Genomic DNA, 22,159 nt, shown 5'->3' on the forward strand with positions numbered 1-22,159 from the left:
TGGCCAAACATCTTTTTTTTTCCGCTGACCATAAAACCTTTTTTTTCACACAGCATCTGACATGTGCATGTGGGTAGCAGCTATTTTTCATTCACGCTTAAATGTGTCACTTCACCATGGAGAGTGACGCAGCGGCTTCCAGATCATGGGAGACAGGAGACTCAGTGGTTCCTGATTATTCTAACTAACTTTAGTTCATCTGAGCAGGACAGTCTAGATCAGATGCTCTATTCCTGGATGTTGATCCACATCAAGATTATTTTGGAAAAAGATAAGGCAGGCTAACATAAAGCTTTTGAAATGGCCTAAATTTGATCAAAGTCTTGAGAACTATGGTTTAAAGGCAGGTCTGTGCCAGGAAACCATCCCATTTAAATGAACTCTACAGATTCCAGTAACAAGGGTGTTTATATGAGCGTTATGGCAAAGGTTCAGGTGTGGCTAAGGTGTACATCTGAGCCTGTTGTGTGCACATTCTGGACATAAAGACAGGATGTAAAAGGTGCTAGGGTTGAATTCAGCTCGAAATGTCCATAAATATTCATACAGTAATAGTAGAAAGAAGGGTTTTACCACCTAAGTGATCTGTTCTTTATCATATCCTAAAATGGTTTAAATCTAACCTCAAGTAGATAAAGCACATGTAAGGCAAGGCAAATGTATTTGTATAACATATTTCAGTACAAAGACAAGTGCTTTACATGATTAAAACATAGGAAAATAAAAGAGAATAAAAGCAAGTTTGAATAAAATGTGGAAATTAAATAAAACATGGGAATTTAGAAACTAAAAGCAAATACTAAAAACAGCTGGACTACAAAGATGAACTAATTATGTTTAAATCAGTTTAACTAGAATAGTCGAAGGCAATCATAAACAAATGTGTCTTTAATCTTGATTTAAAAGAACTTAGGCTTTCAGTACTGTAAGAATTAACTGTATTTTAATCTTTAACGAAAAGGAAGACAAAATGATAAAGTTTGTGAAAATCTAGATAAACTTAAAATCTTAGAGATTCCCAAAACCCAAACTCTAGAATATAAAGCCTGTTTTTTTTGTACTGTGACTGTGCAAATTGAGAAATTGATGCATGTACATTTAAATGGAATAAATTTAAGCAGAAAATGAAACTTGCCTTAATGAGTTTAAGAGTTTTAAAGCACCAGAGTGCAAAAAAAGGACAAAATAAGAAGGGCAAAAAAAAAAATGTACCTCCACTTTCCCCTGCAAACTGAGTCATGTGAAATTTATAGAGATCTTTGACAGTTCGCGTCACTTCAGACGGCTCTGTAGTCCCTAATCATAATCTTGGACTACCTTGTATTCGTCAACAAGCAGGCGGGCCATCTCAGCTCACCTTTACTGCAAAAGGCAACATAAATGAATCTCCGAGCACAGTGTGGCTGTTTAAAATGCATGGCCACGAAAGCATTAATTGAGTTGAATAGGCCAGGCAAAAGCTCAATTGTTTAAACTGGGCTAGATTTAAATCCTCATAAGTACTGCTAATTAAGATAGCATGAGGCAGGTTTTGGACTGTTTAAAGGCAATCAATAGCCAGCTATTATTCTCCCCAGAGGTAAACTTGGCTTGCAGGCCTCACTTTGACTGAAGCGGAAGTGACAGGCAATGGCCTCATTACACACCCAACACTGAGGCATGCAAATAAAGGAGGTCTGGCACAAACAGATATAGTCACGGCTACAGTACACGTGTCGGCACACCACAATGCCTCTGAAGGGGAGGGGCAAAGCCAAGCTTGCTCTGTATCTTCTATATGCATTCCTTCCCCTGCTGCAGCTTTCTTACAGCAAGGACTTCATGCCTTTCTCTTTTTAACCAGGAAATTTGTTCAGGTAATAAAACGTTTTTTTTTTTGTTGTTTTTTTGTCCCTGTGTAGCTACATACTGTACTGTAGAATCCGGGCGCTATATACGGTAAGAGTTGAAGGCCATCATTCAGCAAATTGTTTTGATTTGCAGTTATTGCTCCGGTAAGCTAGCTCTAAGTGTTCCTGACAGATTCCATTTACACCTTATCTGATATGAAGCCTCACTCCATGAACCACGGCGACCAAAGAGAAGATGGCAGACTTGGCCTGTTAGCGTGTAATAAAAAGACAATTATATATGGTCCTTTTTCATTTTTTGTTAACAGGGCTGGGAAACAGTGATTTTAATCCTGTCATGCTTGGTCACAGCCCATTTGTAAGAGAAATGAAGCTCTCCCAGTTATGTCTTGATTTAATTGAGGGATTAGGATTGCACTGTAAAGCAACAACAACAACATACCCAGCGGGCAAAATGTATGATCGCCATAACTGCCGTTCAGATGGTTGAATGGTTTATGTGATGAATTACTTTCTTAATGTTGCTACAGGAAAGACGGGCCTTCAACCCGAGAACAACTCCATCGATACCGGACAGGTGGACATCGGAAAGCGGGTGGCTCAGAGTGTCCCGCCAGGGGTGTTCTGGCGCTCTCAGCTCAGCATGGAGCAGCCACACTTCCTGAAATTCAACATCTCCGTGCAGAAGAGCGCGCTGATTGGTGTCTATGGGCGAAAGGGTCTTGTGCCGTCTCACACTCAGGTAAAGCAATCTTGAAAAGTTTCCGTTTTTTTATTCTGAAAAGAGAAAACAGAAGATTTTTACAGTTGCTGGGTCTTCCTTTGTTTACTTCATTAGTTTAGGAATAATCCTTTAGCATGTAGAAATGCCACACTATTCAGAATTTAAAACACAAGCGATTTCAACATTTAAAAGGCAAATCCAACCTGAGTAATACCTCCATCTGACCATTGCTTATCTGCATTGCGTAGGAAGGATACTCTACCTTAGGCCAGTAACTCTCCAGCATCGCCTACCTTAGCATTCAACGCTGCATCGTACATAATTTATTCCCCTGCCACAGATCTTTTTGTTCAGGTCATAAAAATCCTCAGCATGTACAACACAGCTATATAAACTCTGAGACATCACTGCAAGAGCCTTTCACAGATGCTATGATATCATTATAATACCTAGTATTAACATAACATTCATACAACATGAAGAAACTCTGTCTGTGCTACTAAAGATTCACCCACATCAGCATGCCAGATGCTTGAAACTTAAAGTCAAACTGATAATTTAACCAGCTTTACTATTAATCAATGTATTAATTATGTGAGGACTTAGTAGCACTCATATAACATTTACATTTTGTTCCCAAATTATGACCTGATACTAGAAGATGGAAAATGAGTCATTGAGATCCTTATGCTACATCGGAAATTTCCCACCCTAAATCCTAAAACACATTCACTGTTTAGGGCACAGATACATCAAAAATGTGATGAAATTTGTTGTTTCAAAATTAGTTGCACAGTTAGTTTCCCTACATTCAGACGCATGGATGACATACCATATACCAACATACATGACAAAATAGGAAACAGTATTTCAGTTTTAATCCAGAATGATATTGGAGCTCAGCTTTAGTCCTGAAGATATAGAGCTCCACATGTTGACCTCTCATACGGAGAATTTAGCTTGTCTCAGAGAAATTAAACCTACCAATGTTCATGAAAAGCTCAACCAGTGTTTGTAAATGGAACCAAAGAGTCACTGAATGCTGCAGAGCCTGACACTACAAGCATTTAAATATAAGTTTAAGGTAGTAATTTGAGGCCATTTTAAATTTAGTTCCTTAACGACGTGACATGCACCTACACAGTAATTTAAATGGGGACAGTATTTTCAGTATGAAAATATAATCCAACATTACACCAAGATGTTTCACCTGTGGGACTAATGTTTTGCCGGTCGATGCTTAAATTGAAATCAGTGCCTGCAATGACAGACCGTTCCCTTGAGAAACAGCAAATTGGCAAGTTGCTGTAACATTTTACCTGAAACAGAACTTTTCAAACCATGCTGCAACAGACTCCACATACTGGGTCAGTTTCATTGAAATAAATGCACAGTTCTTAAAAGCTACATATAAATCGTAAGCATACTTTTGCAGCAGAATATGGCAAATAATTTTTATATGAACTCAAATGAACTGGGCCAGGAACTGAGCCCTGGGGTATACCTAGATTTATTTTACAGAGCAAGGATTTCTCACCACTCTTAGCTTCACATTGTTTACACCCTTTTAATGCACAATTCAAATCACTATGAATTTATATGATAAAAACATCCGCTTTTAACATTTCTGAAAATTAATATTATGGTCCAAAATGACAAACACCATTTTTTTTTTTTAGATCTGTTGTAACGGCTTTGTGTGAGTCAACCAATTTGGCCAAACTTTAAGAAGGCTACAACCTTCTTAAATTTTAAAAGTAGAATACCTAATGGTCTTTAATTGCATTTCAGATCAACTGCTTCAAGTTTAAAAATGCCCAAAACGTTGCATTGCTCCACCTGTTGGGATTATTTCTTCTGGTAAATAATTAATTAGTTAGATAATCAAGCAGCATTGAAAATCTATATACTTGTATTTAGAATCCGTATAACAAAGACTTTTCAAATAAGACCTTTTGAATTCCTAAGATTTCGATTACTGAATTAACTTAAATCTGATAGATTTATTGGGTCTTTTTTCATAACGCTTCAAATGTAATTGAGGCAGGACACCGCTGGACTAATTTACTCTTCCTAGATGTGTCCCATGGAAATTTAATGAGCAAATTTTAGTTTCACTGTCACATTCTGAAAAAAAAAGCCAAACCTCATATGGAAGGTCTCTTTTTGTTATTAAAGTCATTACACTGATTTGTCACCAGTTAATTTATTATTGTTATAGAGTTTTCCACCATATGTAATGTTTCCATGGAGCTTCGGAAAACCTTTTTCAATATTAAGGTAGCTGTGTTCCAGCTTGGTGAAGGGATCAAATTTAAAATCCGCCTCTGCCAAATATGATCAAATACATGATAGTTTGTTTTAACATCTACATTTTTCTCACTTTTGATAAGGTCCCGACTGTTTTCTCTCCCAAACTTGTTTTTAACAAATCAAAAATAAGTGATAAGTTATCAATTCTCCTACTGCATTGTGAGTTTTGAACATCTGCTCATTTGTAAATAAAACCTCACTTTTGTTGGTGTTTGTGTGCATAAATGCATGCCAATGGCAAACTAAAGTGTTTGCAGAATGTCTGGCGGACATCTCTTGAATGACATCTCTGAGCATCTAAATGTCTGATGTGTGCTGATGGTGATGAAAGCTCTCAGGCAGTGGTTATTTTCCTCCACACTCCACAGAGAAAGCTCTCAGCTTCCCCTTCTCCACATTTGCTCTCAGTAAAGGTGGGCTTTACTTAAGTGTAGAGTGTTAGGGCCACAGTTTGATTGGAAAAAAAAAGTTCAATATAAGTAACAATGGGTGAGCTGGTCTGCACTTCCAAGGTAAAGAAAGAAAAGGAAAAGGTAACAGAACAAAATCAAAGTCCAAAGCGTCCTAATTAACGAGACACTACTTTTATGTTTTAGGCCAGGGCTGTTCCGACACTCATCCCCGTCAGTGTGCAACATTGTGTTCATTGTGTCTGCTTCCAAACTCCATTCTGCTCAGGTACTGGGGGAACAAATCAATGCATTTACTTAACTGAGCATGAAAGACCCCAATGAGAGATATTGACTGTTCATCGCATTCACTGCTTGGAAGACAAGACAGCATTTAAGTGCAACAACCTTTCCACCTTTGTCAAATATAGACTTCCTCCATCAGCTATCGAGTGTCTGTCTGTGATGATACAAATCAGACAAGTTGGAAGAAGCTAACTTTTTGTTTTTTTTTTCTTCTTTGAGGTTTGCACCCGGTTGTGCAGCTCAAAGTCCGCTCGGTTCAAAGACGGAAGAATGCGCAGGCTTTCTTCCTCCATCCGTGGGCATCTGGGAACCTTTCTGCTCTGGGTGTCATGACTCTTATTCACCTGTATTTCTGGATTGAGATGAGTTAGGGGGCTTTCACACCAGCTAACCCAGATGTATGCGCTTGGCCAGTGGGATGAACTGTTTTATTACTTCCCCTCAGGTCAACAAAAACAAAGAAGTCAACTTCTGCCAGGTTAATATCTCCTCCCAACCCCCTCAGCTTTTCTCAGAGGGGTTTGAACCAGAATGTTGACTTGACCTCCCTCCTGCTTAATGCCTTTCTCTGCTCTTTGCTGGCCAGCTAAACAGTTGCGGAGCACGTTCATGTTTGTTGCAACTCTGACTTTAATGTCATTTTTTACGGCTTTTTTTTAACTATTTCAGAGAAGCATGGATATCAATACACTTGGGCTGCCCCGGGTTTTTCGGGAATAGCCCATATTCATGGATGATATATAAAAATATAGTATAATCTATTATAAACATGTCCCCACAGTACCAGATGTTTAATAAAAAAATATTTGTATTTCTTCTGTTTCACATTTTCAGCTCCAGCTTCACAAAACCAGGCGCTCTAGGTTGTCTGTGGAAAATTGATGAGATTTGTGCAAACGTAGCGCTGTGGTATCACCAAAAAGTTTGCATGCAGCGGGAGATTGTTTAGCTCAGTAGTCGCATTGTTCCTGGAAACTTTTGTCCATGTCAGAGAAGTACGGTTGAGACCGGTGGAAGAGGAAAAACCATCCGTCTTACGCTGCAGAAGCGCCGACGCTGAGCTGCCTCCACATAATCAGGTTGGATGGATTTCACCCAGCTGGGCTCATTAGAGGCTTCTGAACTTTTTTTTATTTTTTTTTCAAAATGCTTGGCACTATAAAAATACAAATAAAATAAAAAAGAAAGAAAAAAATAGGTAAGAAGGTGAAATAAGTAAAAAGAATAACATGGTAGCCAAACAGCGTGCTTTTTTTAAGCTGCCAAATAACCTTTTTTTTCTCCTTACAATCAGTCAGACATTCTTGAAATTTGAAGCAAAGATCTGTCTAAATCTCCATTTTATGATTTGCATCTTTCTAATATTCATGTCAGGCTGTGCTTGTGTCAAAATAACCCTGTTGACTTTCAACTATAGTGGCAGCCATCATGCTCGAATAAACAGACTCTTATATATCTGCAGAATCTCAACGTTTATGTAAACTGTGAAAATTATTCTATAAACACGTTTTTCCTTCGTAGATTGTAACATAGTGTGGGGAATTGTTAGAAATCTGTCAGGAATCTGCATATGAAAACTCAAAATGAACGACGCTTTAAAATGCGCCGCAAACAGCCTCATCTCTGGGTTTGAATTGCTTCTCTTTCAAATCGCAGCTACAGAGCCAATCTGTATGCATCACACTCCTTAGTAGCCCACAGACTCTTTTCCAGCCCCAGACTTCAGTGTAGACACAGTACATCTGTGTAGCTAACAACTGCTTTAGCCTGGGGATCTGCTGTCTTCATCTGCTGTGCTACTTTGCAGCCTGCAGCCTTTTTGGGGATTGTTTGTACTGTATGCATCGCGCTGTGTTTTCGTTTTTTTTTTTTTGCCACCCTTTACAGCTCCAGTCAAAATGTGGTTCAGGTGCTGCTGAGCAGGTGCAATGAGAGCAGATGCACCTCGTTACTCATTGGCAGGAATAACTCTTTGTTTATCCAGTAAATCAATGTTGCTGTTTTTTTTTGTTTTTGAGAATAGAAAATAGAAAAACTATTACGCTGAATCCCAGACATGAAAGAGAAAATACTCATATATACTCGTATATACATTTATAATTTGATCCCCAGAAATCAATGTTAATAATTATAATATCAAACATTAGACACATGCCAGCGTTAATCTGGAAAGACTAAATGAATTACTGCATACTTAAATCATTCATTCCGTGCACATGAAGCGGCAGTAAAGCAATCTGACTTTCAGCTACAAACATTTCCGCACCATAATGTCAAGGTTAATTTAACAGACTGTAATAAGCACGTCATACATTTTAAATTCCCATCAGAGTTCGCGGTGTAGCTTTTGCATTTGCCTCAGAGCCATATCAGTTCCATCAGCACACAAACACCTCTCCAGACAATATCTATCAAGCCCAAATACCTGCCACAGGAAAATCAACAATTATTATACTTGAATATTTGCTATGTATACACAATCCACTTCTGGCTGTTTCTTGTATTAAAACTTTGCATATCTGCCGTCAAAGGGAAATTCACTCGCTGCATACAGAGTATGCTACACACACACACACATAAAAAAACAAGTATTCCTACTTTTTTGGTCTTTCAATCCTCTGTGCTACTGTGTGACGTGAAAATAACAACAGCCTGTATTTGCTGAAAAAAGCCTGTGTGTTGTCTGCAGTATGACTTTGTGGAGCTCCTGGACGGCAGCCGGCTTATTGCCAAAGAGCAATGGACCCTGAGCGAAGCAGACACCAGGGCCCGGACAGATCACCCGGTCACCGTCCACCAGGCGGGATTCATCCAGTACCTGGACTCGGGGGTGTGGCACTTTGCATTTTATAACGACGGACGAAGCGTGGAAGTCGTCTCCTACAACACTATTATCCAGGGTATGAGGACACACATCTGCTGGGAGGGCTAACGGGTGCGGGGGGGGGGGATGACGTGTTTGAAAAAAACAATGATTTTATTTTCAGAAACAGCTGTGCCTGAATAGGAGTATTTGAAAAGCAATGCGAGTTTTCACAAAGTTTGAGCTACGCACAGATAAATTTAGCTCTTCATTTCACTGCAGTGGATTATTGTGCTTAGCGCTATAATACAAGATTGTACAGAGCATTGATCTCCCCCTCCTAACAACCTCTTCTGTGTTCTGAAGTCTGTGAAATTTCCTTGCGGGTTATGGGCGAGGAAAAACTCCCGGGTTGAGTTAACGTTTGTCTTTTCTCTTTCCTTTGGGGAGTCCCATTGATCCGGCCCCACAAATATGAAGGTATCGATGTGTGGGGTCAAAATTGCTTGAGTCTGACACTGGCTCAATGAACACCCAATACAGGCTAAAGTAATAACATAAAAGTTGGCCCTCTTAACGCCCATCAAAATGAGGGCCCCGGTCTTTCGGGGCTACGATTTATGAGCGTTGGTCTGTTGAAAGAACACAAGATCTGTCTGTAGGATATGTCAGATTAACTTCAACTCAGAGAGGTTTTGAGCTGTAAACACTCAGGAGATTGCATGGCTTATGTGGGCATGATCAGTCATTCGCGGGGCCGGGGCGGCGCTGGAGCAGAAGAGGAGACGGCAGGGGAGGGAAACGTCTCAAGGACATGGAATTATTTGGTCTAATTTAAAATGCACTTTTGTGGCTTTTACTCAAGAGGGCTTAGATGGGAACAGTGAGCATGCAGTGCAGCGTTATGCAGCATAAACCTTAGTGGGATGCAGACAAACAGCTGTAATTGTATGCCATGCTGGCTACTAGCGCTTATTTATTTATTTATTTATTGTATAAGCCGGGCTTGCATGCACCTTTTTTGTTGTTGTTCACTATGCAGTTGTTGAAGGTTTTCTCCAGCGTTATAGTTCATAGATGCATTAATAGCTGCACACCTCTGTGCCCACAGAGTCTGTGACAGAGTGCACACACAACTGCTACGGGAATGGAGAGTGTGTGTCGGGATCGTGCCACTGCTTCCCTGGATTCATAGGACCGTACTGCTCCAGAGGTAACAGCTCAGCTTTGATAATTACCCTAAACGGCCCCTTCAGTCTTTTTAAGGCTTATCGCCTCAGTTTTCCTTTAATGGAAAATTGATCTCATAAGTTTAACATGGACCGATTTCACCTAAATCTCAACAAGTATATTTTTTTCTTTCTAACTCACTCCACTATTTCTTTTATTTTTTTTTATTATTTGCTGCCTTCTTAATACTACTGAGGTAAACTGAATCTGATGTGCCTACAGAGTAAAAAACTCTAAATCTGTTGGGCTTCCTCTGCCAGATAGGACACACAGAAATAAATAAAAAAAGGAAATTTGCAAACAATTTCCATTTCTTGTGTTTGACGGATGAATTCCCTTTGATAAAATTAGCTCCCCTTGTTTCACAGACTGTGCGAGCTCATGAGTACCAAGGAATGTCTGGACAGAAATACAACAATTTCCTTTAAGCCAATTGCTAAATAATTCCAGCATTTAGCTGAGGGGCATGAGCCCCTCCTGGATGCCCCGGGCTGAGGGGCCGCGTTCACCCTGGACAGGCAGCCAGTCAATCACAGCCTGAAAACAATATGATAAATATTTACCATCTCCATCCTATAGAGCATCCCGCTGGAAACAAATGTAGGAGATTCATCCATTTTTGAAAATATTTCACCCAGCGAGGCGCTTGGCCTACTTTAAAATGGAGATAGAAAGCAATTGTTACTCCTCTACCTGCACATCTGGAATATTTTTTATTTCTCCTTCTCATTTTGGTAAATTATTTACACAGTAAAGCTTTTTTTTTATAGTATGCCCTTACATGTTGGAGCTGTTTATCATCTCTGTTTTACCTTTAATTTTGACTGGCTGTCTAATTCCTACAACGATATCTCAATAAGGTAGAAGAAGGATTCTTCCTTCCCAGATGTGTCGGCTGGTCTCCTGGATACAGACACATTTGTGTCGACTAAATAAAATGTTAAAACTTAAATGGAGTCCAAGTATTTTTGGTGATGGTAGGATGGACCGACGGATGCTGATGCTGCTCTGGTCTGTTGTGTTGACCTGTTGCCCCCATGAACCGATCTCAGATAAGTGGTAGATGATGGATGGATGGATGGATGGATGGATGGATGGATGGATGGATGGATGGATGGATGCAAGGATGGATGGATGGATGGATGGATGGATGGATGGATGGATGGATGGATGGATGGATGGATGGATGCAAGGATGGGTGGATGGATGGATGGATGGATAAACAGAGGGACGGATTGATGGATGGTTGGATTAATGGATGGAAGAATGATGGATAGATGGATAAATGGATGAACAGATGGATGAATGGATGGATGGATGGAGAAACGGAGGGATGGATGGGTAGATGGATGGATGGATTGATGAATGGAAGAATGATGAATGGAAGGATGGATGGATGGATAAACAGAGGGATGAATTGATGGATGGAAGAATGATGGATAGATGGATGAATGGGTGAACAGAGGGATGGATGGATGGAGAAACGGAGGGAGGGAGGGATGGATGGATAGATGGATGGATTGATGAATGGAAGAATGATGAATGGATGGATAAACAAAGGGATGGATGGATGATGGAATGATTGATGGAAGGATAGATGGATTGATGGAATAATGATGAATAGAAGGATGGATGGATGGATGGATGGATGGATGGATGGATGGATGGATGGATGGAAGGATAGATGGATGGATGGATGGATAAACGGAGGGATGGATGGGTGGATGGATAGAATGAATATGAGATGAATATAATGTAGACTGGTAAATCCAGTTGACCGTCTATTTTCTTCAGAATGTCGATCGTTTCCTTATCTTGTTACTAATAAGTTGCCAACATTTCTAACCCATCGCCCTCCATGATGAGGTTCAAACGCTAAAACGTTGCTCTCTCTCTCGTTGTCCGTTCAGCCTTCCTGTTATTTGTGAGAAGTCTCTGACTTTATATGAAACTGAAAAATGTAACCACATCTGCATGGAAGAAGACTGTTTGTGATGAGTTGTTTAGCTGTCAGGGCCAATCATAGTGAAAAGCTGAATGGTTGGTCACGGTTCTGGCCTCCTGAATAAAAAATGAGTGCTGCATCTCTGTGAGAAATGCTGCAGGTATATAAAGACGCTGGTTTCATCCAAAAGAAATAAAACATGATCTAGTGATAATTTGATCTCTTCACACCTGATTTTCTCCACAGCCGCCTGCCCCGTGCTCTGTAGCGGGAATGGCCAGTACACCAGGGGGCGCTGTCAGTGCTACAGCGGCTGGAAGGGCACCGAGTGCGACGTCCCCGCCACCCAGTGCATCGACCCTCAGTGTGGGGGACACGGACTCTGCGTGGCGGGAAATTGTGTGTGCAACACCGGCCACAAAGGAGCCAACTGTGATCAAGGTAACCCGGAGAGAGAGAAACTCCGATGCAGCACAATTGTCTGTGATGCTCTGGGGAAATCGACTTATTCTGCTAGTGAAACAATCGGTGTTTTCGACTCCGCTGAGCGGATAATGCCGTGGATGTTGGTATTGATATTGTGCGTATAAATTAACTCTCTCTAAGTGTTAAGACCTCATCGGGGCACAAGCCTGAACAGATTGTGCTTTGCCTGCTGCTGATGCTGCTGCTGCTGCTGCAGTCACCTACCAGAGGCCTCCGCAGACGATGACACCTGTGAAAATCAATCAGTTTGTGGCATCTGTTCCTCTGTTAGGAATGAGCTGCTTCCTCTCGCTTGTCAGCCTCCCCTCCCACCTCCACCCCTTTCACTTCATTGCATTTAACTTTATTGATCTGCATGCAGATAAAAGGCAATTATCAGCTCAGATTTACATGTGGGAGTTGTTGACCTTACATGGTAAAGCTATTGAGTTCACTAATGAATATGTTGAGGTTTCCTTTGGAGTGAAGAAGCACTGAAGAAATGAGCCGCACTTGTAGCTCTTAGACTGCTGGGAAAAAGCTCCTTATTATTATTATTATTATTATTATTATTATTATTATTATTAAGATAAGATAAGATAAGATAGGCTTTATTGGTCTCACATTGGAGAAATTCACATGTCACATCGGCTCAGTAATCAGTAGTCATAGGAAGAAAGAGTCAAGTAGGACGAGGTGCATCAAATATATACAGTGTGTCCTCGTTATACCATGGATCAAAAGGAGTAGGTAAGAAAAAGAAAAAAAAGAAAAATACAAAAAGAAATAAGGCAGACGATGTCTTCTGTACATTCACTGTGGCTTATACGCGTGTGTATTGACATATATTCGGGTGTAGTAGCAGCAAAAGTCACTTCTTTCAGGATTATTGCACAGTGTATTAATCCTGAAAGAAGTGACTTATTATTATTATTATTATTATTATTATTATTATTATTATTATTATTATTATTATTATTATCAGTGTCCTTACAAACCTAGAAACAACAGAACAAAGGGATCTGGCGCAGGAAGAAAGAATATTTTAGTCAATTCTTTCTTGTTTGTAGTAGGTGAGTTATGTAGGTCATAATTGGCGATTATTAAGCAAGATCAGTATAGTAATTGATCATATCAGCTCAGACACTAATTGGGCTTTGTTTCAGAGTGCCTATAATGGAGCCTAATTATACTGTTTCTATGTTGGAGCTACCCTATAATACACTGTGGAGCAGCTAGTTGAACATAGGGTGGAAAATTACTATTGGCTCCAACCAAAGCCTGCAAAATGTTCGGCTTTGGCTCCGCCGCCATCACCCCGCTCTCAAGCTTTTCCTCTCTAAAAGTGGTTTTAGGCTGTGTGAGAGATTCAGAGTGGCCCAGGCTAAATAAATATGTTTATATCCAGAAGTGGTAAAGTGACATAGCTGTCGCCCTCGGTGTGTGTCTGCAGTCGACTGCGTGGACCCGACCTGCTCCGGTCACGGAGCCTGTCATCACGGCGAGTGCCACTGCAACCCGGGATGGGGAGGGATCAGCTGCGAGATTCTGAAGAGCACTTGTCCGGAGCAGTGCTCCAGTCACGGCACGTTCAACACCGACACGGGAAGCTGCGTCTGCGAGGCCAAGTGGACAGGAGCCGACTGCTCCATAGGTCAGAAACCATGCCGACACGCAGCACCCGGATGTTTTTACTCTGTTAATTCTGCCGCTGCTCGCCTCCGTCAGCCAAATGAGAAAACGCTCTCCTTAAACCCAGGATAAGATCTTTAAAACAGCATATTTGTGTAATTAATGTGAATAAATAATTTACACGGCTATTCAAAGAAGCTCGGCAATTAAAAACCCAAGAATTACAGCTAGTTATGTTTGACCTTCTAGCTCCAATGTGGGAAATTATTGATTCTCAGATGAATAGTTCAGTACTTTTTTTTTTTCTCTCTTTCCTGTTGAGTGACTCAATTGTTCATCAAGAGCCTCAGCTGTAATTAAATTTTAGTATTTAATTAAACTTGACAGTTCTGGTGTCTTTAAACTTTTTTTCGATGCAATCACTGGAGGCAGAAAGTTAGAGGATCGCAGATCACACACACACACACACACACACACACACACACACACACACACACACACACACACACATACGGCTAAATTAAATGAAACATTAAGCTTCACAGAAATGAATCTGCTGCCTTTTTCCCCACCATCCATGCCTTTTTTTTTATTGATGATTGAGCTATGATGTCTTCCTGCACCAACAAGTTGCCAGCAATCAGCGCGGTTAGATCTGCTGTGTTATGTCTTTCTTACTGTTTCCTTGGGTAATGTGTCAGCCACGCTAGCAAGTAATTGGCGCCACGTTCCTCCGTGTTTATTCCAAACAAACTCCCCCCTCGCTGCGCCAGACACCAGGGTCCCCCCTAACGGCAGACGTATATGCCTTTACTAACAGGCTGGGAGTTGAAATAACACTCGTCTGCTGCAGCACAGTGGGACCACGTGTGGGTGTCTTATTAGGAAAGTTAAGGCACGATTGTTCATCTTGGCAGCAGAAGTCCTGATGAAATTATGACGCCGATGATGGTGACATATGGGTTCCTTTAAAGCGATTATTAAAAACTAGAAAAGAAAAAAATCACGGTTTCAGGTATTCATCATCTCTGGTTTTAAAATATAATTTAGTGAGCTCGACAGATAATTTATTTTCTGGAATTAATGTGCGACAATTTGGAAAGAAAGGCTCGAATCAATCATATACCAGATTTCTTTCTGATTTTTTTTTTTCCCCCATAAGGAAGCAACAAGATTACTCATTTATGATGTCCCACTAATAGTGTGTGCCTGCAGCCATAATGATCAATGGCAGCGTGAAGTAAAGTTTTCTTTACCGTTACAGCGCCGTTCTCACTTCCTATAGGAGGTTCCTCATCCTCAGTCAAACAAATAAGCAGGGAAACACTTCCAATGCATGATTGGCTTGAACATTTTAACAATTGTCCATTTTTTTCCCCCAAAATCCACTCAGAACAATATAGCGTGCTCCTCCTATTCAGACAAGAACAGTTTTAGATGTCTTTTGGCTCAACAGGAGGTGAGAAAGTAATCTGAGGGCGAGCACTGAAAACAAATCCAACGCAGAATGCTTTCCTTGGGTTTTTTTAGAAGACAAATGTTTGCGTCTGAGAGTCTCTCCTGCTTGGAAGGTTTGCTGGACAAACAGGAGAAGTGAGGAGAGACGGCTCTGTGAATGATACTCATCACCGGTCTGGGCCTTTAATGTGGCTGCTGCTCGGTTCCACCTTTCCTCTCTGCGTTCTTTAGAAGTTTCTATCTTTTTGTCCCTGACTCTGTCAGCCGTGAGAAGGAGCCGTCTGCCGTGAGGTGCTCCGCTCCCGCCTTAGGGACGTATCTTTGTTCCTTCATACGGGCTCAACTCAAATAACTTTGAAAATCGTTGAAAGGTTCATTTATTTTAGAAGTTCGGTTCAAACGAACGGAACTTGTAAATGGCATCAATACACACAGACTGTAACGTTTCAGGCATTCATTTCTATTCACTCAGCTGATTATGGCTTATAGCTTAAAGAAAACCCCAAAGTCTGTTTATTAGAAATTGTACTTTTACATAAGACCAGAAAAGGATTTCTGATGTAAAACATTATAATTTAAACTATCAAAGAGAAAACAGCTGACTGGTCAGCTACATTGGTCATTGTTGAAGAAGCTGGTTGTTGACAGATTGCTACATGCAGGCATGTTGTTGGAACGTTTAGTGGAAGGAGGAAAGCAGGGCAGGGATTATGTCTGCCTTGAGATGATTGTGAAGCAATGCTGATGTATCCAGGAGCGAAACAGAGAGAACATCTGAAACGCCCTACCCTGACGAACGAGAACCAAACTCAAAATTCTTAATTTCACAGAAAAGTCTATTTTGCATAATTGGAAGTCCAGATCTGAGAGTCTGGAGAAAGTGTGGGAGGGCTGAGAACCCATGCTGTCTCTGAGGTCTCCACAGTCAGCAATGATTTGGGCAGCCATGTCATCTGCTGGTGTTGGTCCAGAGTCGATTTAAAATGTCTGCTGGCGACGTTTGGAGGAAACTTGATGCTTCTTTCTGCTGACATGTTTTATGGCGGCTTTGTTTTCCAGCAGGACTTGGTACCGGCCAAAATACCCAGCAGGATTAAAAGCCGCTTTAATGGGTGACGGTATCACGGTCTGTAAATAATCTGATGCAGTAATTAATGCGAATGGGGCCACATTACTGAGAACATTTGCTGTACAGAACAGAGTCAAAGCAGACCTATAGTCACATTTTCTTCTGACTAAATGTTGAGGTTTTCAGTGATAGAAATTGTTCTCCGATGAGCATCGCTTTCCTTTTTAGAGGTGAAGCTCAAAGAAGACTAAACATTCCCAGATTTGCTGGTGTGCTGTGATGCGACAACAGTGAAAATACTCACCGGCAGGACCTTCCTCTGGCACTTTACTTTGATTGGGAGTCATAGTCTGTCATACTTCAGCAGATTAAAGTGCTCCAACCAAGGACAGAGAATAACAACAGGCAGGGATGGAAAATCTACAGTAAATAACATTCCAAACTGGAGAAAATCTGGAAGGACACGAGTAGAAAATGTGCGAATAAGTGACCTGCTGCTTTTTGATGCTCTTCCTGGTCACTTCTGACGATAAGCTGTGATGTTGATGAAAATAAAATAAACGTTCTGATTTAAGCAGAACCAGGAGGCTCTTTGTGTCGTTGAGAAACAGGTCGACTGAACCTGTGACATCTTTTACATATTAATAGTTCCCCTCAATTGAAACCCTATAGAAGCACCCAGCTGAATATGTTTTGAACTAATTAAGTCATACAGCGGGTGTGATCGCGCTCTTAGAGCTTTGTGATCAACACATACAACATGTGTTAATAACAAAGCCATGACTTCCATACTGCCATCCTTCTGAACCGGGGGATTTGCTCTGCCTTTGCATTTATGGACTGAGAGATTAGTGACATTTTTTTCTTTGAAAGTGTCTTTTGGTAGCAGCTTCTTGTGTGTCGTGAAGAAAAGGAGACATTTCTGTCTTCCTTTCTTCGTCACCACCTTTGTATTCCATGGGTTCTGTCTTTCCACGCAGGTAGGTGCGTTGTTAGTTCAAAGGCTGGCCCCTCCCGTCTGCTACCTGAGAATCAGGTGATTTATGCGCCGTTTCCCCTCGCAGAGATGACTCCTTCTCTGCGGGCTGCATCCGAAGACGAACACATGCCGAGTCAAACAATTAAAAGCAGAAGTTTCTGTCTGTTTCGCTCACTTTTAAAAGACCTACGTGTTTCTCTCTCTGGGGCTGAAAGTTCTGAAAATCAAAGCTTAAATGCATCGGGATGGTGCGTTTTTTTTTTTTTTTTAAATAACAGTTTCCTCTGAAGCAGCGTGTAGCCAGTTTGGATGGTGCCCAGGAACAAAGAATGATTGTGTTAGCGAACAAGACGTTTTTCTTTTGTGTCCCACTTCATTTAGTTTTCTTTTTCTTACATACGAAGTAATTTCCAATTCTTTTAAAGTGTTCAAAAAATCTCAAACAAATCCACTTGCGCAGCAGGACGTCTCGTCAATCGCCGAACCGATAAGTCTGGCTTTGCCGCGGTCCGAGAATTGGGGAGTTTACCCATCTGGCTGGGTGGAGGATTCCTTAGTAATTAATGCTGCGGTTCTTCTTCAATTAAATAAACTTTAATTAACAAGCTGTAGCATGGATCGACCGCCCACAACCCCCATCCAGCTCGAGTCAGGGGCATGTTAAAGGCAGATAAACACTTTTGCACTAATGAAAAATTGATTGCATAGATTCTATGAGAAGGAGGTATTCCTTTGGAATTAAATGACTTCCCTCCAGAGGCATGCTTAATATTCTACAGTGTCTGCTCAGCTTAATCAGAACCATCCAAGGTCCCTCAATCGAAGAAAAACTCCATTCAGGGAGCTGGAGGAGACAGACAGTCAAAAAAGCCTCGGTGAAGGGGATGAGTGAGGGCAAAACAGCGAGGCTGGATGGGAATAAAGAAGAAACCGTGAGGAAAACGAGGGGCTACCTCATTCTTGGCCTGTCGGATTGTGAGCTGCACAATAATTCCACTTCATTTACTTTCTCTCAAGTCGATATGCTAAGTAGTCTAAAAACTTTCCCCTTTGGGGGATGCACACATTTCCTGCAGACACCCTGAGTTTAGGAGCATACTGGAGGTCCTGAGTATCCCCCCCCCCGTCCAAATCCCTTCCTTCTTTTCTCTGTTTGTCATACTTAATGTTTCAGATCACCAACCTAATTTCCTAATAACATAATGATGTTTTATTGATTCACACTGAACTTAATAGTCCGGACACTGACTAGGGCAAGGCCACACTGGCATTAATTAATTTTTTATTAGCCAATCAGAGACGTTCTTGCTGGATCTCTCTGGATCATTGTCCTGCGTTACGACCCAGGCGTGCTTTAGCCCGAGGTCACAAACTCATGACCTGATATTCACCTTTAGGGTTTTCTGTTAGGGAGGAGAGATCCTGATTCCATCAGTCGTCCACACCCTGAAGCAGACCAGCATGCCACCACGCTTGGCTTTTGTCTCGTCAGTCTAAAGAATACTTTCCCAAAGGTCTCAGGGATCATCAAGATGCTTTTTCTGTAAATGTGAGCTGGACCAATATCTTTAATTTGGTTTAATTTGGCCCTGAAACTTTGCCATGGAGTCCATTTTTCTCCACTTTCTTTGTTCAGGCTGAATGGTGAACGCGGACCTTAACAGTGACAGAGCTTTAGGTGTTCTGGGTTCTTCTCTGACCTCCAGGATGAGTCCTTGATGCACTTCTGGTGTCATTCTGGTAGCCGGCCCTCCCGGGAAGGTTCACCTCTGTTCTCCGCTCACGGATAACGTTTCTCATTGTGCTTCCCTGGAGCCTTGAAAAGACTTGAAAAGGGCCTTGTAATCCTTTCTGGACAGAAAAATGTCAATGGCTTTGTGTCTCTCTTTTTATATTCCTCTGGATCAGGACAAGATTTGTTGCTTTTTGTTACATTTCAGCCCATTCCATGTTGTCAGACAGGTTTGGTTGGAAATAAAATCATTACTTGGAAAAACAGCTTTTTCATTTACTTACTGAGGTTATCTTGGCTGTACATATATATATATATATATATATATATATATATATATATATATATATATATATATGTATATATATATATATATATATATGTATATGTATGTATGTGTGTTTCCTGAAGCTTTTTTTTTACAGCAAACATCTCCGTTCAAAAGATTTGATTGAAACTCTGGTTTTCTGCTCCTCCGTCTCCCGTAAGAGCAGAAGCAGCTTGTCGAGCATTAGTTTTAACAGGAAGAATTCTGATTCCTTACCAACAATAGATCCAATCGTGTCGATTTTCGGAAGACGGCGCATATCTGCAGCAGCTGCTGTTGTGTTTGCAGGACTGTAAGAAAACACGTTCATTACACGTCTCTGAGTCGAGACAAAGGAACCCAGCCTCCGTCTGTTAAGACGAGGCAATCGGGGCTTCATAATTTCTTCGAGTACTTATTTAGGAAGTTTTTCAGCATACAGTAATTGCAGTTCTTCATTCCTACGAGCTTTTTAGACGTAGACAGGTTTTGTTTCGTTTTAATAGCGCTGCACTGATAAATAAATAATGCAAGCCGTGAAAATAGTCGAGCATTAAAATTGTGAAAGAAGCACAAATAACAGCATGTTTTTATCTATTTTATTCAAGGGTAGTTATTGAGACAAATGCTTAATGTATGTTGTAAACACTTGGAGATGACAGGCACTTGTTAGAAGGACTGAAGCAGTTTGTTGATAAGATAATTCAGGCCTTAAGTCTGAAAGCTTCATTCTTCCACTATTAGAAAACAGTATGCTTCGTTTTAATGTTTTCTTTGAGATTTTATTCTGTTTGTGTGAAATTGGCACTTTTCAGTCGGCTGCATTGTGCTACAGAGACATTTCCTTAATTCCAGGGTCTAACTGATCGAAATGCATTTATTTTGGCTAACATTCCCACTGTTTGGAGCAAAAGTTATGCAGTTTTTCTTTTTAAATAACTAGTTTTGGTGAAAATGTATTGAGTGTTCTGGTTGAATATGCCAACACCAGATTGGTCAGATTTAGGATGATATCTGCAGAAGTATTTTTCACTTTTTGCCAGATCCACAATCATCAAACCTCTCACCTTTCTTGAGATTTCATATCATGAATCAACAACCCGTTGTGAAAAATTATAAAGTGGAAGCAAACCGATGGATTCTCCAGTGTTTTATTAAATTAACGTATAAAAATCATGCTTTTATTTGCATTTAACGGTCGTGGCTTTGTTGTGTTGGTCTTTCACATAGAATCGCATTAGAATACGCTGGAGTTTGTGGTGGTAAAATGACCAAATGTGAAAAAGTCCACAGAGTATGAATATATCTGCACCGCTCCATATCTGAGAAAAAAAAAAAGAAAAAGAAATCCTCTGAGATCAAAACGTTGTGAGACCAGTCGGGATTTGAAGTCTTTCATGTAAAAATATTGCATATAAAAATGTAGCAAGCCAAAATAATTGTTGGTCACATTAAATGGTATCAGGCATTTCAGCGGCAGCAGCTTATAGTCAGAATTTATCATAAAGCGCTTTACGGAGAAAGTGTTGAAAACAGATTCTGTTTACTGTTGAACTTGTTGGCCCAGTTTGGGAGCAAACACTTCTGAGCAAATATCAGAGAGAGTTTTTTTCTGCACTGGCAGATGCATAAATATACAGACTGGAGAAAAAAAAGAATACAGGAAGCGGGGCGGAGGAGGAGGGGGGGGTTCACAGAACAGAAGATGCATGTTTTAACGGCTCTGCTTTCTGCAACAGAGGTGTGTGTGGTGGACTGCGGTCCCCACGGCTCCTGCATCGGAGGCGCGTGTCACTGCGAGGAAGGCTGGGCGGGACCAGAATGCGAGCAGAGGGACTGTCACCCCCGCTGCATCGACCACGGAGTCTGCCGAGAGGGCAAGTGTGACTGCCACCAGGGCTGGACGGGCGAGCACTGCACCATCGGTGAGCCGCGGCGACACACACACACCTATGCATGCTTCCCCGAGAGCCCCAGAGGAAAGTCCCCCATGTCTGCATTCTCAGCAGCACACTCTAAAAATGAACCATTTGTTAATGACAGATGGACCTTTGCTTCTCAAAGCCAGATTCCAGGGAAAACTGAACCAATCAGTGAAGGAGTTGTCCGTCAGACTCACAGAAATTCATTAAGACGTTGAGTAATTGTCTAAATATTTTAAATAATAAAGTACCCAAAGCTTCTTCATTGGCCAGAGTTTAACAACCTTAAAGGCTTAATTGGTATCATATGCATCAGCAGTTATTTCTTATATTATGCAGACACACATTCACCAGAATGAAATGAGACAAGATTTGAAAAATAAACAAACCTGAAAACCTGGTTCCTAATTTTATTTATTCATTTGGTTTTTACAAGAGTCTGAAGTCAGGCAGAACGTTTCAGTCCTGGTTTCCCTGAAATACACGACAAGTGTTTCAGTTGTCATGCTTGACTAATTTAGGGTTGCGTTGATTGATTAAAAAAAAGCATAAAGTTAAAAAGTTTATTAGCAGCGTAGAATAATCCACAATCAAATGTAACCAGAGGAGGAAACTGCAAATCAGATTCTTTTAGAAAACACTCAGAAATGTAGTCTGGCGTCTTAAATAAGCAGCATAAGGCCTTATTTTTTTATTAAAGTGCACAGAGGCGTGGCCACTGACCTGGAAATATGCAGTAAAATCTCATTCGGCCATAATAGTCACGGAGCTTTGTGTTTTTCTAAAGCTTGAGCCTCTTGCAGACCCAGAGGCACCCTGGGTGAAGAGCCATGTCACCAGCATCACGCTCCCGGCTACGCTTCCTATTAGCTGCCCGGTTTCTCCTTTTCTATAGGCGATGACTCGCTGATCCGTCTGGAAATATCTTCTCTGCTGAGGTCGTCCTGCATCTGCAAGGCGCAGCTTCAATGAAAGAAACTGATGCGCACTGAGACGTTTCCAAACAGAAAACGGGTGTTAGCTTCTTTGGGTCGG

General features: G+C 41.0%; 1 protein-coding gene across 7 annotated transcripts in view; it reads left to right on the forward strand.

The window, feature by feature from the left end:
• Positions 1 to 22,159, forward strand: part of si:dkey-237h12.3 (teneurin-3) — a 208,992-nt gene that overhangs the window by 116,891 nt on the left and 69,942 nt on the right. For all 7 annotated transcript variants that reach the window (XM_036127293.1, XM_012876933.3, XM_036127294.1 and 4 more), the window contains 6 exons: positions 2,381 to 2,592; positions 8,272 to 8,482; positions 9,497 to 9,598; positions 11,807 to 12,001; positions 13,479 to 13,679; positions 20,942 to 21,127. In XM_036127293.1, the coding sequence (XP_035983186.1) occupies positions 2,381 to 2,592; positions 8,272 to 8,482; positions 9,497 to 9,598; positions 11,807 to 12,001; positions 13,479 to 13,679; positions 20,942 to 21,127 (1,107 nt within the window). The remainder of the gene's footprint in view (positions 1 to 2,380; positions 2,593 to 8,271; positions 8,483 to 9,496; positions 9,599 to 11,806; positions 12,002 to 13,478; positions 13,680 to 20,941; positions 21,128 to 22,159) is intronic.

The sequence above is a fragment of the Fundulus heteroclitus genome, chromosome 23 (genome assembly GCF_011125445.2).
Source record: "Fundulus heteroclitus isolate FHET01 chromosome 23, MU-UCD_Fhet_4.1, whole genome shotgun sequence".
NCBI classification, from domain to species: Eukaryota; Metazoa; Chordata; class Actinopteri; order Cyprinodontiformes; family Fundulidae; genus Fundulus; species Fundulus heteroclitus.